The sequence below is a fragment of the Biomphalaria glabrata genome, chromosome 18, assembly GCF_947242115.1.
Source record: "Biomphalaria glabrata chromosome 18, xgBioGlab47.1, whole genome shotgun sequence".
Classification (NCBI taxonomy): domain Eukaryota; kingdom Metazoa; phylum Mollusca; class Gastropoda; family Planorbidae; genus Biomphalaria; species Biomphalaria glabrata.
This window is the reverse complement of record NC_074728.1, coordinates 22147460-22160950: the sequence shown is the minus strand read 5'-3', so window position 1 is coordinate 22160950 and position 13491 is coordinate 22147460. Positions and strand designations below refer to the sequence as shown.

The 13491-nt window shown below is 42.9% G+C and overlaps 1 protein-coding gene across 4 annotated transcripts in view; it reads right to left on the bottom strand.

Annotated features, from left to right (window-relative positions):
• The window catches only part of LOC106058980 (uncharacterized), a 65115-nt gene that overhangs the window by 34460 nt on the left and 17164 nt on the right, over positions 1-13491 (bottom strand). For all 4 annotated transcript variants that reach the window (XM_056017722.1, XM_056017723.1, XM_056017724.1 and 1 more), the window contains exons 7-10: positions 13226-13287; positions 10871-10981; positions 8625-8800; positions 879-968 (exon numbers count right to left, since the gene is read on the bottom strand). In XM_056017722.1, coding sequence (XP_055873697.1) covers positions 879-968; positions 8625-8800; positions 10871-10981; positions 13226-13287 — 439 coding nt within the window. The remainder of the gene's footprint in view (positions 1-878; positions 969-8624; positions 8801-10870; positions 10982-13225; positions 13288-13491) is intronic.

Here is a 13491-nt window from a genome sequence, read left to right as displayed (position 1 = left end):
TGTCGGAAATAAAAATGGCCCGCAGGGTCGAATTAAGCTGAGCATCACTGCCTTAGATAATTGTAAATGTTATTTCTCCCACACGCCGTTCTCTGATCAAGTAGAAACTATCTCTTGCCGTTCCTTAGGATACTTCCGCAGCGTATAGAGGGGGGGGGGAGATGCTGTGTGGGACACATTACACATATCCCTCCAATTGAAACTAATGCCAGGCATTCACCTTATGTCCATGAGTCTATCCACAGTCGCATTGCGACATCGCCCTGATTTGCTGCTCATCGATAAAAAAGAAAAGGCGGCTACCATTATTGACATCGCGTACCACTATCTCATAATGAAAAAAAAAACTGAGCTGGAAAAACAACGAAAATATGGGAACCTTGGCTTGGAGATTAAGCGTTTATGGAAATTATCTAAAATAACAATATATCCCATTGTCATTTCAACCGAGGGAATAATAACAACTGACCTCACAGATACTTTCAAGGCCCTTGGCATTCCTAGGAACATTCTCGCTTCCTGTCAGAGGGCGGTACTTCTGCAGACCTACCACATCACAAGAAAATTCCTCGGTGGAAACTGATAAAGGGACTACGATGAATTTTGTTTCCCTTTAACGAAACTCGACCCTGGATTCGCCAGAGAATAAATACTCGCTCTTTTATAATAATAATAATAATAAGGCTTGTCTACGAGTTCGAAGATTAGTGAGGAATGTAGTGTTTCCCGTGGTTGCGCATTTTGTTTCATATAGAATAAGGAAAATAACTACGTTATTGAGAGATATTGTTGTGAACAGAGTTCTTTTACCTTAAAGAAGCTTTGTTTTTATAACAAAAAAAAAAATAATAATTTTTTATATATATTTTGCCTGTTACCTGCGTGTTGTCGCAATCCGACCTAAAAAAGAATACGACCAACACTGGCTTATTTGTAGACACATAGTGTGGCTCGTCCAAATTCTCTAGCTGCAAAAATATAAAGAAAGAATTCATGTTTCGTTTTTTTTTGGTTTTTTTTTTTTGGTTTCGCATTAGGGGTTCATAGGTCATTAGTTTCACCTGAAGACAGGGCATGGTATATTTTGTATTGCTTGTATATATGTTGTGTGGTTCCTAAACATAGGTGCAGATCTTGTTATCTGTTAAATAACGCTTAGATGTATTTCGTGGCAAATTATGTAGGTTGCAGTTTAGGGCTGCGTAGCCACTTGAAATGCTGTACTCCTCATTAATCTTCGGACTCGAAGAGAAGCCTTATATTAAAATAGCTGGGTATGACCCGCGGCCTTCGGGCCTTAGTTTTTTTGGTATTACTGATATAGTGAAATGGATGTAGTTCTATGGCGTGTGATTGTCAAAAGAGCTGAGCCGAAGGCTCTTCGAGCTCTAGACGTGTAAGCCTGCTTGTACAAAACCGTTCTGTATGGAAGAGGTCCAAGTCAATGCCTATGTAAAGCATTGTTATTTCCGATATATCTGGCATTCCTGGCGCATGGACTAGAATGCATGGCCGAAGGCCGAGTAATCCGGGAATCTCCGACATTTTCCTATATTGTACCAAGCTAACCGTGCAGGACTCGCCATTAGTGTAACGGTCCTTTGAGGAACGGCACATGGATTATCGACAGGGACGTGGAAGCTCTCTTTCAACTCCGCACACCGTGCTATGGGAAAGCTCTTGCATTCCCTTGGACACTCCCACAGGAGTTTTGTTTTGTTATTTATTTAGCCTAATTACTTCATCGAGTAACCTTTTTCCACCCAGGTGCCACGTTGAGGCAGAATAGCATACCTGAGAGTTCTAAGCCAAACATGACGAATGTTACCTTCACATAAAGTTGAGTGTAAAAAAATCAGGATTACCCGATAAGCTAAATATAAAATACTGCGAAAACGGGCTTACCCGATTTGTTGAAAAAGTTTCTTTCTTTAATAGAGTTATATAGAGAGATTTTTTTAAATTTTATTTTAGCCTCCCCCCCCCAACCCCACCCTACAATTGCGAGCGGGACGTTAAAGATAGACTATGGTCTTCGCCACGATCTAAGACACATTTATGCCAAAAGTTTTATCAAGATTAGTCAAACGGTTTTGATTTCTATGCGAAATGCATATATGCATACATACATACATACATACGTACATACATACATACATACATACACATACATACATACATACATACATACATACATACATACATACATACACATACATACATACATACATACATACATACATACATACATACATACACATACATACATACATACACATACATACATACATACATACATACATATTCATACATATACATACATACATACATACATACATACATACATACATACACATACATACCACTAGCGGATCCAGAACTTTGGAGTGGGGGGGGCGATTTTTTTCCAAACCCTAACCCTAACGCCCAGTAAACCCTAACCCTACGCATAAACGTGCATACAGCACACACACACACACACACACACACACACACACACACGCACACACATATATATGTATATATATATATATATATATATAAATATGAGAATAAAAAAAGCAGCATTTTCAACCTTCGGCGAAAACCAAAACAACTGGGGCAGCGCTATAAGGTTCTCTGGTGAAGTTCGGGGCGAAACCCCGACGCCATAAGCGTTTTCTTGCTTTTTTCACTGCAGAAACGCATTCTCCTGACAAGTACAGCTCATTATTCATCAATGGAGTTCGGGGCGAAGCCCCGACGCCATAAGCGTTTTCTTGCTTTTTTGACTGCAGATACGCATTCTCCTGACAAGTACAGCTCATTCTTCACAATGTAGTTCGGGGCGAAGCCCCGACGCCATAAGCGTTTTCTTGCTTTTTTGACTGCAGATACGCATTCTCCTGACAAGTACAGCTCATTCTTCACAATGTAGTTCGGGGCGAAGCCCCGACGCCAAAAGCGTTTTCTTGCATTCTTCATTGCAGAAACGCATTCTCCTGACATCTACAACTCATTACCCATAAATGAAGTTCGGGGCGAAGCCCCGACGCCAAAAGCGTTTTCTTGCTTTTTTCACTGCAGAAACGTATTTTCCTGACATCTAGAACTCATTACTCATAAATGGAGTTCGGGGCGAAGCCCCGACGCCAAAAGCGTTTTCTTGCATTCTTCACTGCAGAAACGCATTCTCCTGACCTGAAGCTCATTATTCATACTATTAAAAAACGACCTTTCGAATAATGTTGTACTTGAAAAATATTCTAATTTGAATTTATAGACCCATAATACATTGCAAATAAAACCGATTTGTTCCTTGAAAAGATAGGATACCCCACGTATTTAGATTTTTGCTTTGAGGATCGCCGCCGAAAAAAAACTTATTCGATAAATAGTATTCAAGAAAACTCTAGCATAAATTGTGACTTATAGTCCCAAATTTATTTAGCTAGAAAAATATCAGATTGAGTAAAGGTTGGGAAAAGGCGACTATGAAAACGTTATTTGAGTTTAGAACTCATCTCAATCATGACTCTTATACTGAAAAATTTCGTTTGAATTCTAACTTTTTCAATGCAAAGTCTTTCTTAAAATACTTATGATAACTTCATGTGAAATTACAAAAACTCTGTCTGGAAATGGGAATGGCGGTAGAGTGAAAACGATTAATCCTCGCTCCTTTACTAATTTCTGCTATTGATTGTATTTGGCATTAAAGAATAGGTATGGGGTGACTCGATATAAGAATTTAATTTATAGTATATATAAATTATATTAGTGACAGATTTTTTTAATTTTGTAATTTCTTAACTATAATACAAAAAGAAAAAGTATTGATTTGTCCGATGGGGGAAATGCGATTGCATGTATCGCCCCTCCCACCTGGTACAACCCTTTTTCATTTAAATTTTCTAATGATACAATTTGAGATTAGAGTGTGGTACGAAATATTTACAATGGGTCACATATCAATACGTAGTTTATATTATATAAATATTCAACTAATTTTATTCACAAACTATGATTCTCCACAAAAATAGGACCGCCCCCCCCCAGCACTCAGAGGGCTAGAGTGGGGAGGGCAGTACTTGCAATCGCCCCCCCCCTTACCCCACCGAATCGGCCAAAATACCAGAAAGGGAGCGACATAATATAAAATGTATATATTAATTCAACTAATTTTGTTCACAAACTATGATTTCTCAATAAAAACGGACCGCCCCCCCCACTCAAAGGGTTTAGGTGGGAAGGGCAGAAGAGATATTCGTCCCCTCCCCCCACCAATCGGCAAACAGGGAACGATATAATATAAAGATCGGTTAAAATATTAATAACAAGTTACAAGGATATAGATATTTAATTGATTTTGTTAGCAGGCTGTGATTTCTACCAATAAATTGAACCGCCCCCCCACTCGAAAGTGGGGGGGGGGCGGGATTGATACCATCGCCCCCTCCCGACCCCACCAAATCGGCCAACATACTAGAGAGGGGGGTGAAATAATCTAAAAATAGGTTGAAATATAAATAATTAGTATATATTTTAACATAAGTAATAAATTCGTATACAAATTGTGTGAATCCTATACTAAAGTTCGTCCGCCCCCCCCTTCGGGGGGGGGGGTCGGCCGAGTGGGGGGGGCGATCGCCCCTACCGCCCCCCCCCTGGATCCGCCAGTGATACATACTGTTATAAACTTGGTGGTGGCACAGAGAGGGGTAGTGGCGTGAGTGTAGTCAGCCGACGCAAATCGCCCCAGGCCAGCGCTAGACGAGCGGTCAACCGTGACGAGTTACGATGGTCAGCCGAGACGAGTGTCAACACGGCGGTTCGGGAAGGATCGACGGCGGTTCGGGAAGGATCGGCGTCGTGAACACAGCTCAGGAGCGTCACGAGAATTGTAGTCATCTGACCACCTAGAAACGTCGAGCGGCGTTCTGTCCGGTTCGAGAAGGCCAGTAGGGACCCTATATAAGAGCGGAGGTGTCGCAGTCAAGACGGTTCACGGCAGGGGTTCAGAGCCCGGTTCACTACAGTCCGGTCGACTACAGCACAGTTCAGCGGTGTGGTTCTGTACGGAACATTACGACGGTTCAGTGCGGAGTACTGTCAAGTACAGTTGAGACGGCTGGCGTCTTGATCTTGGTCTGCGATCGAGTCCGACACAACGAGCCTAGTGTGTGAAGTCAGTCCTGAACTGTTGAACCCAGTGCAAGCCCGGAACGAGACGGAGAGGCCAGTGCAAGAGTCGATACGGCGGAACGGCTATTAACAAGAGAGATATTTGTACAGTGTACGTGTTGCCAATTGTACAGTATTGGCTGTTACTTATTCAACTATTAAAGTGTTACGTTACTTTGGAGCCCTGAGTTGTCAAGTTCTTTAAGTTGGTGGTGTATGGTGCAGTTTGCAGAGAGCCTGGATAGTGAGATTCGTAACACTGGTGTCAGAAGTGGGATAGGATCAGAATCGGATTGGATCGGATCTACTATGGCTCGTCTGAAACTGCTGTACGAACTTGAATTTAGAGAACTGAAGCAAGAACTCCGTGAACGAGGGCTGAAGGCATGTGGAAACAAGGAAACCTTACAAGCACGCCTCCGGGAAGACATAATGGAAGAAGAAGAAGATCCGGACATGTATCTGTTTGAAGTCGCACCAGATTTTAGAGAGCTCTTGAACTCTGTACGAGACGAGATGAGTATGACATGGAAGAAGTCCAACGAAGAGATCTGTACCAAGCTTGAAAAGATGTATATCTCGGTGAAGGAAATCACGAGTCCCGTGGTGAAAACGATGGACGTGGTGGAAGAAACCCTGTACGACCAAAGAGACTTGAAAGATAAAGGAGCTGCGGCATCGTTAAACAATGAACTACCACCCACCCAAAGCTTTTGCAGTGACAACGGCAATGCTGATGAATGTGGTACTGCCTGTCAATCTGAAAACAGGGAGTACATACCTGAAAATAAGAAAGAGAGCGAGAAAGAGACAAGAGAAGTGGCCAATAGTCCAACAGAAGCTTGTGATGCAGCTGTACCTGATATGAGCACCTCAAACAGCAAGACAGATCAAGTGAATGTTTGCTCCGCGTCCAAGCATGTTGCTGAGGAACGTTTGCAAGTTGCAAGTGGCATACAAAGGTGGGACCCTACTGACGCTTGCCCAGATTCTAAGACCAGCGAGAGAAGCCCTGATGGTGACCATAAGAACCCAATGAAACCTGACGAAGCCGTTGAGAGACATATGCCAGTCGAGAGATACCAGCCAGGTCCGAACCTAACAGACGTTGGTCCAGCTGCCATGACTGGAGAGGAAAGTCCTGATGGTGGTAAAGGGAATCCAAGGCAGTCTGACGTTGACATTGATGGACATTTGAAAGACGAAAGTCATCGACAAGGTCTGAAACCAACAAGTGATTGGCCCGATACTGAGACGAGAGAGAAAGGTCCTGATGATGATGAAGAAAGCCGAACGGAGCCTGAAGCCGAAGACGAGGGACCTTTGCACGAGGAGTGTTACCAACCTGCTCCAACAGCATGCCCTCCAGACAAGGCTGAAGATGTTGACCTGTCCCACAATTCCCTGTCCTGTGGATTTGAAGCCCATCCTAGTCCTTCTTCGAAAAGACCTATGAAGCCACCTCTTTGGTCAACAATCTTGGTAATCCCTGCCCTTACATCCTATACCTCTCCATGTGTCAAGTGGCTGCCCTCAGTACCAAACGACAAGAGAGCGATGCAACCACAACGTCACTGCAGCAAGAGGACGATCAACTGGCGGAGAAGAAGGTTACTTTTGTTGAATGCAAGATGGGTGACGATGCAACCTCGATATCACTGCAGCCACATGAAGACCAACTGGCGGAGAAGAAGAAGAAGGCGACTTTTGCTGAGTGCAATATGGATGACCATGCGATCACGAGGTCGATACAACCAGATGAAGGCTAACTGGAGGAGAAGAAAACGTTTTCTAAATTCAACATGGATGGCGATGAAAGCACGACGTCCATGCAACCAGGTCAAGGCAAACTGGAGGAGAAGAAGGAAGCGACCATTGCTGACTGCAACATGGATGGCTCCGTCAAGCTCAAGAGGCAAGCCAACTGCCACTGATCGACCCCCACCTACAGCCAATGTTATGAGCTTGATTCTGTCCGGGACGGACAGATCTAAGGAGGGGGCAGTGTTATAAACTTGGTGGTGGCACAGAGAGGGGTAGTGGCGTGAGTGTAGTCAGCCGACGCAAATCGCCCCAGGCCAGCGCTAGACGAGCGGTCAACCGTGACGAGTTACGATGGTCAGCCGAGACGAGTGTCAACACGGCGGTTCGGGAAGGATCGACGGCGGTTCGGGAAGGATCGGCGTCGTGAACACAGCTCAGGAGCGTCACGAGAATTGTAGTCATCTGACCACCTAGAAACGTCGAGCGGCGTTCTGTCCGGTTCGAGAAGGCCAGTAGGGACCCTATATAAGAGCGGAGGTGTCGCAGTCAAGACGGTTCACGGCAGGGGTTCAGAGCCCGGTTCACTACAGTCCGGTCGACTACAGCACAGTTCAGCGGTGTGGTTCTGTACGGAACATTACGACGGTTCAGTGCGGAGTACTGTCAAGTACAGTTGAGACGGCTGGCGTCTTGATCTTGGTCTGCGATCGAGTCCGACACAACGAGCCTAGTGTGTGAAGTCAGTCCTGAACTGTTGAACCCAGTGCAAGCCCGGAACGAGACGGAGAGGCCAGTGCAAGAGTCGATACGGCGGAACGGCTATTAACAAGAGAGATATTTGTACAGTGTACGTGTTGCCAATTGTACAGTATTGGCTGTTACTTATTCAACTATTAAAGTGTTACGTTACTTTGGAGCCCTGAGTTGTCAAGTTCTTTAAGTTGGTGGTGTATGGTGCAGTTTGCAGAGAGCCTGGATAGTGAGATTCGTAACAATACATACATACTCATACATATACATACATACATACATACATTTATACAAGGTACATAGATTCACTACCTTACATGCTACTTTATATATTAGATTATTCATCTGTAAGGTCTGTTCTTCGAGACTAAAAATAAGTGCAGTATTGTGCTTGACTATGCTGACCTCGCTGCGACCTACATATTTTGCATCATAAAAAATGTATTAAGGTTCTCATTTTGCTCCTTCATCTCATCTCATCTCTGCCTGTGGTCCCTTCTGGGGCATAGGCCACCAACAGTTGGAGAAACTCACCACCAACCAGCTTCCTCCAGGCGTCTCTGTTCTGGGCAAATCTCTCCAACTGTCTCCACGTCTTGCCAATCTGCTTGGCATCTGCTTCCAAATCGCTGCGCCATGTACTCCTGAGCCGTCCCTTCTTCCTCTTTCCTTGGAGGTTCCAGTTTAGGGCTCGCCTTGTTATGTTGGATGCAGGCTTGCGAACGATGCAGCGAAGTTATTTATAACAATATCTAGATTAATGCTGGCTTGTATTTTTGACTCCACGTGAATAGCAAGATTACATGAGACTATGCGTAATATTTTACGTTTATGGTAAAAGAAAATTTAGGACATTCCTTTTAGGGCCTTCCTCCCTCACCTTAGCCACGCCACTGCTTTAACAACAATAGCATTTAGTTTGATTAAGTCCTAGCGTCCTGACTTACCACGGTATTCTCACCAGCATAATTCAGCCTTACAGTGTCATACCGGTAGTGATCGTATAGCAGGACCATGGTGTCGTTTTTGGATGCAGTAATTATAACATTTCCTTGAATGTGAGGCTTGTTGATTGCCAAGGTAATGAATTCTTTGCCATGGTACATAGTAGCTGGCATCATTTCTGAGATAAGACATCGCAGTTAAGAATATGCACAACGTTAATAAAATTATAAGGAATCTGTGGCTTAGTGGCTAAAACCGCTGAATTCAAATCCCTACTTGAGCTGAACCGTGTAATCTGAACGCAACAAGCAAAAAAAAAAGGATGTTGTCCCCCCTTGTACGTGTTAAGAATAGAGATAGCACAATAGCGTGCTGGACATGCTATATAAGCCTACAAAATCTATTTTCATAAGACGACTTATCTCATGTATCAATACAGGTTCATAGAAATTCAGATTACTAAGAATGATCTCGATCATCATCATCATCATCATCAAACTCCATTAGAGTGAGGGCTTGAGAGGCTCAAATCCTCTCTTGCAAAAGCCCTGGACAGAAACCCTGCTGTCTTGCGTAGTGCATAAATGTCACCATACAGGTCGAGAATTTTTGGTTTCCCAGACCTGTCGAGGCGGAGATCAGCATGTCTGGGGCAGTCAAACCGAATATGAGGCACGGTTTCCTCTTCTTCCCCCGCAGCAGGGGAACCGTGAATCGAAATTTGGCCATAGCCGCGAGAAATGTGAGCCAACAATGGCCTGTCCTGCACAGTGCTATAATAGCTTGCTCAGGCCTGGACAACCTCCACCACGGAGAAGTGCGATCAGGGCGCTTCATGCGCTCCCAGACTCCACGGGCTTTTTGGGACTTGTCCCAGCACTCAAACCACTTTTCCATTTCTGTTTTTTGTATTATAGCCAGGCTTGGTGAAAGCTTACAGCCTGTTCAGTGGGTGGAATTTGCCCTCCCTGGTGGGCCAAAGAGTCTGCAATTGTGTTGCCAGTCACACCTATGTAACTCGGTACCCACTACATTATTACAGGGGTGCCATAGCGTTGTTTAATGTTATGTGAAGCCATGATGACAATGTTGATATTGGGAGGCCATGGTCCGGGGCTTAGCAAAGCCTGTAGTACAGATTTTGAGTCAGTGACAACAATCTGTGTTGCCCTCAAATTTCCCTCGCCGAGTTGAGAGTCAATGACTTTTAAGGCTTCACAGACTGCCATGGTCTCCGCATCAAAACTGCAAACACTACCACATGGTCCAAAGATTTTGACTGTGTAAGAGCCAGGAAAGTCGATGTAGGCTCCATAGCCTGCTCTTCCAGAATCTATTGATGCCGACCCATCAGTGTATGCAAAAATAGCACTGGGCTTGAAGGTATTAATGGTCTCCAGAGCTAGGATTTGAAGGTCGTTAGATGAACGACTTTGCTTAGTGGCATTAGGGTCTACTAATTTCAAGCGATACATCTTATTATTACATCTTTAGCATTTTAATATTGCTGCTCGGGGTATGTCATTCATATTGGGCGTGACTTTCTAGACGAGAAAAGTGATAACGATTGCGTCGACGATCTCAACGGGATGTACCGTATTGAAAGGAAAGAGACAAATGAAGAAATAGAAATCTGTTATGTTCCTGAAGCGTTTGTTCCTATTGTACCCGTTACGAGTACCTCAATGAGCCGGACAGATCAAGACAACGTTGGGCCCGCGTCCAAGCCTGTTGCTATGGACCTTAAAGACCTCTGCTATCTACCGGTGCTCACGTGGGAAATGTGAAGCTCGATAACTGCATCCAGAAGTCTAGTAATTAACGGTGTTTACTGAGCGCCTAAATGCAGCACGGAAAATCTCCTCCCAGATACCCCCATCCAACCCACAGGTCCACAAATGAGATTTGACCATAGCGCTCTGAGCATGTGATAGTAAGTGTATTTGTTTTGAGTGGCTGGTAGTGCAGTGTGTGTGTGTGTGTGCCTGTGTATGAAATGACCAGTCGACCTTCATTGTACATGGTTGAGTGAACAGCAAAGAAAGTCTGTAAGTAAGGACTGAGTGTAAAAGTGGGTCAGACTCACAACAAGATGCAGGAGTAAAGAACACTAATGAAAATCAATGTATTAAGTTAGACTCTTTGATGCTTCAGTGGGTCTACTACAGACCTTGTTGTACGAAAGTAGCGTTATATAGAAGTTATAGCTAAACAACGTCACGAATGAGAGGCAACTCATGTGACGTACCTGCTTCTAGGCTATCTGATGACTCCTTGTTCGGACAGTACAGAGAGGACCTCAGGATTTGACAGTTGCCACTAACAACACCTATGCGCTTACTGCCCTCTATTGTCGTGCCTGGTATCAAGTATATCAAATTTATATTAACTTCCGCATTTAACTTTATACTTGTATAATGGAAAGAAATGCACAATTACAGCCAAAGATATCAATACTGCAAGACGTATTTCTCATGCCCGTGTTAAATAATATTAATTAATAGCCACTAATTAACTGTTTAGTTTAGTGTTATTGTGTTTTTTTATAATCAAGTCATTTTTTGATAGGGAAAATGAATCGTTGTTAAAAATTTCTGTTTGATCCGAGAGAGACTTGTTCAAATATTGTTACCAGACAGACAGAGTGAGTTGATTTACGCTCTGTAAAATAAAATAAAAATATAAGTTTAGCATTAGGTCGCGTTACAAGTACGTCGACCGTCAATCTCTGGGACTCCGTGACTTTTGCACACGACTGATCGTCCCTTTCACTGCTACGGGTTAACGTAAAATGATGTCATGGCCTTCACCCTTATTTATTTTATTTTTTTTACAAATCTTATATTAAATTGGAGGCACAGTGGCTGAGAGGTATAGCACTGGGCTTCCGAACCAGAGCTCTCGGATTCGAATCCTGGTGAAGGCTGGGATTTTTAATTTCGGGATCTTTGGGCGCCTCTGGGTCCACCCAGCTCTAATGGGTACCTGACATTAGTTGGGGAAAAGTTGGTCGTTGTGCTAGCCACATGACACTATAGATAACCGTAGGCCCTAGAAACATATTACCTTTACATCATCTGCCATATAGACCACAAGGTCTGAAAGGGGAACCTTACTTTTATATCAAATGACTCTGTCTGTCTGTGTGTCTGTCTGTATGGCCAAGAATCAATTTAAAAAAAAATATAAAGTAACCGATTAGTTAATTAACTATTGGTAATAAAGTTCTTTGTTTCGTATCTCAAACAAGGGGAAAGAAATAGTACTTGACTGAAGTAATGGTAAAAGCTGAACTAGTCCCCTTTAAATTAGGCTGCTGTCTCAGACATAGTGAAAACAAACATGAAATAGAAACAATACATAGCTACTAGTCGAACGGCGCTATTTTGCGCGCTAATTCTAGGTGTATATAATTTTTAAATTAAACCATATTATAGCTTAAAAACAGATTTCCCGCACCCTCCTGTCGATTTACCAAGTTTTCCTGGAAATCTCCCGAAATTACTAAATATACGAAAAAGTATTTAAAATATACGGAAAAATATAGACAAAAATTGTCATTTTGGGGTGTCATTCAATATGGAAAACGCCAATCCTACGCGCGATAAATAAAAACGGCAACATGCATAGCCCTAATTGTGTAATCTGGTGAAAGAAGCTTTCGCGCCTTAAACTAATGAAGAATTACTTGAGGTCAACAATTCTCAACAAAAGATTGAAACATTTTGTAATTCTTGCTATTGAGCGTGATCTATGTAGAAAACAGAATTATCATGTTATACTGTATGATTTTGCAACATGCAAGGCTCGTAAAGTAATTCTGAACGTAATAAAAGAATGAATAAAATGCATAGACGAATTTATTTTCTAATACAAACTCTAAAATTTAACTTATTATCCGCTTCCCTACTTGGCCCCGCGAAATCCGTTTCGCAAAGGGCCTAACAACTGTTAAGTTCGGACCTGCTATTTAGTGACTGGTGAATAAACATAGTAGATTACTTGTTCTCTTTCCATGAATCCTTGGTCACAATGGTTATGTCCGACGCTGTTAATTAGAATTTGTAAAATGTTTTACATGTTTCAGATGTTCCTTCAGAGTTGAAGATAGTTTACTTCCTTGTCCAAACCTTTCTGCAGGACGAAGGGGGATGGGAGCGGGCAGGGTTTGACAGTACAGCACGCAAACCGCACGACCATGCAGCCATTTGTAGTGACGTAAATACCACTTGTTCTCCTCCCCCCTCTTGTTTTTTCGTGGGGTGACTATCCGCAGAAATAAGAGAGCGATCTTTCCATTACTTCTTCTTTCTTCTTCTCGTCCAAACTATTGAGCCATGAAGAAAATTATATATATAGATACAATATTTTATGCACTTAGACACCTAGCTAGCAGAGTGGCTACTGCGTTGGCTTAAGAAACCTGAGAAAGCTCTATCCATGAGACGTACTGAGGGGGCAAGGTGGGGGGGGGGCACGAAGCCAATGTTTTTCTTATTTGTCTTACAGTCCAAACCGTATAGTGAACAAGCGGCCTAAGACTTTTTAATATCTCCTCCAGTAGGAAGTTGATGAACATATTAAGTTGAACTGGTAGCAGTACCTGTTAAAGTTGCGAATCTCATCTCATAATTTTTACAGAAGTCTATCGTGTATCCTTGAAATCTAAACAGAAAGGGAAAGATAATTAATATATTTCCGCGTTGAACCTTTGATCAACACCTCCCCCTCCATACGCACGCACACACACACACACACAGATTCACTGATAAGAAATATCAATCGTTTAAAACATTGTTGTGGCTGAGCGGTAAAGCGCTTGGCTTTTGAAAAGAGGAGACACGGGTTCAAATCCTGGTAAAGACTGAG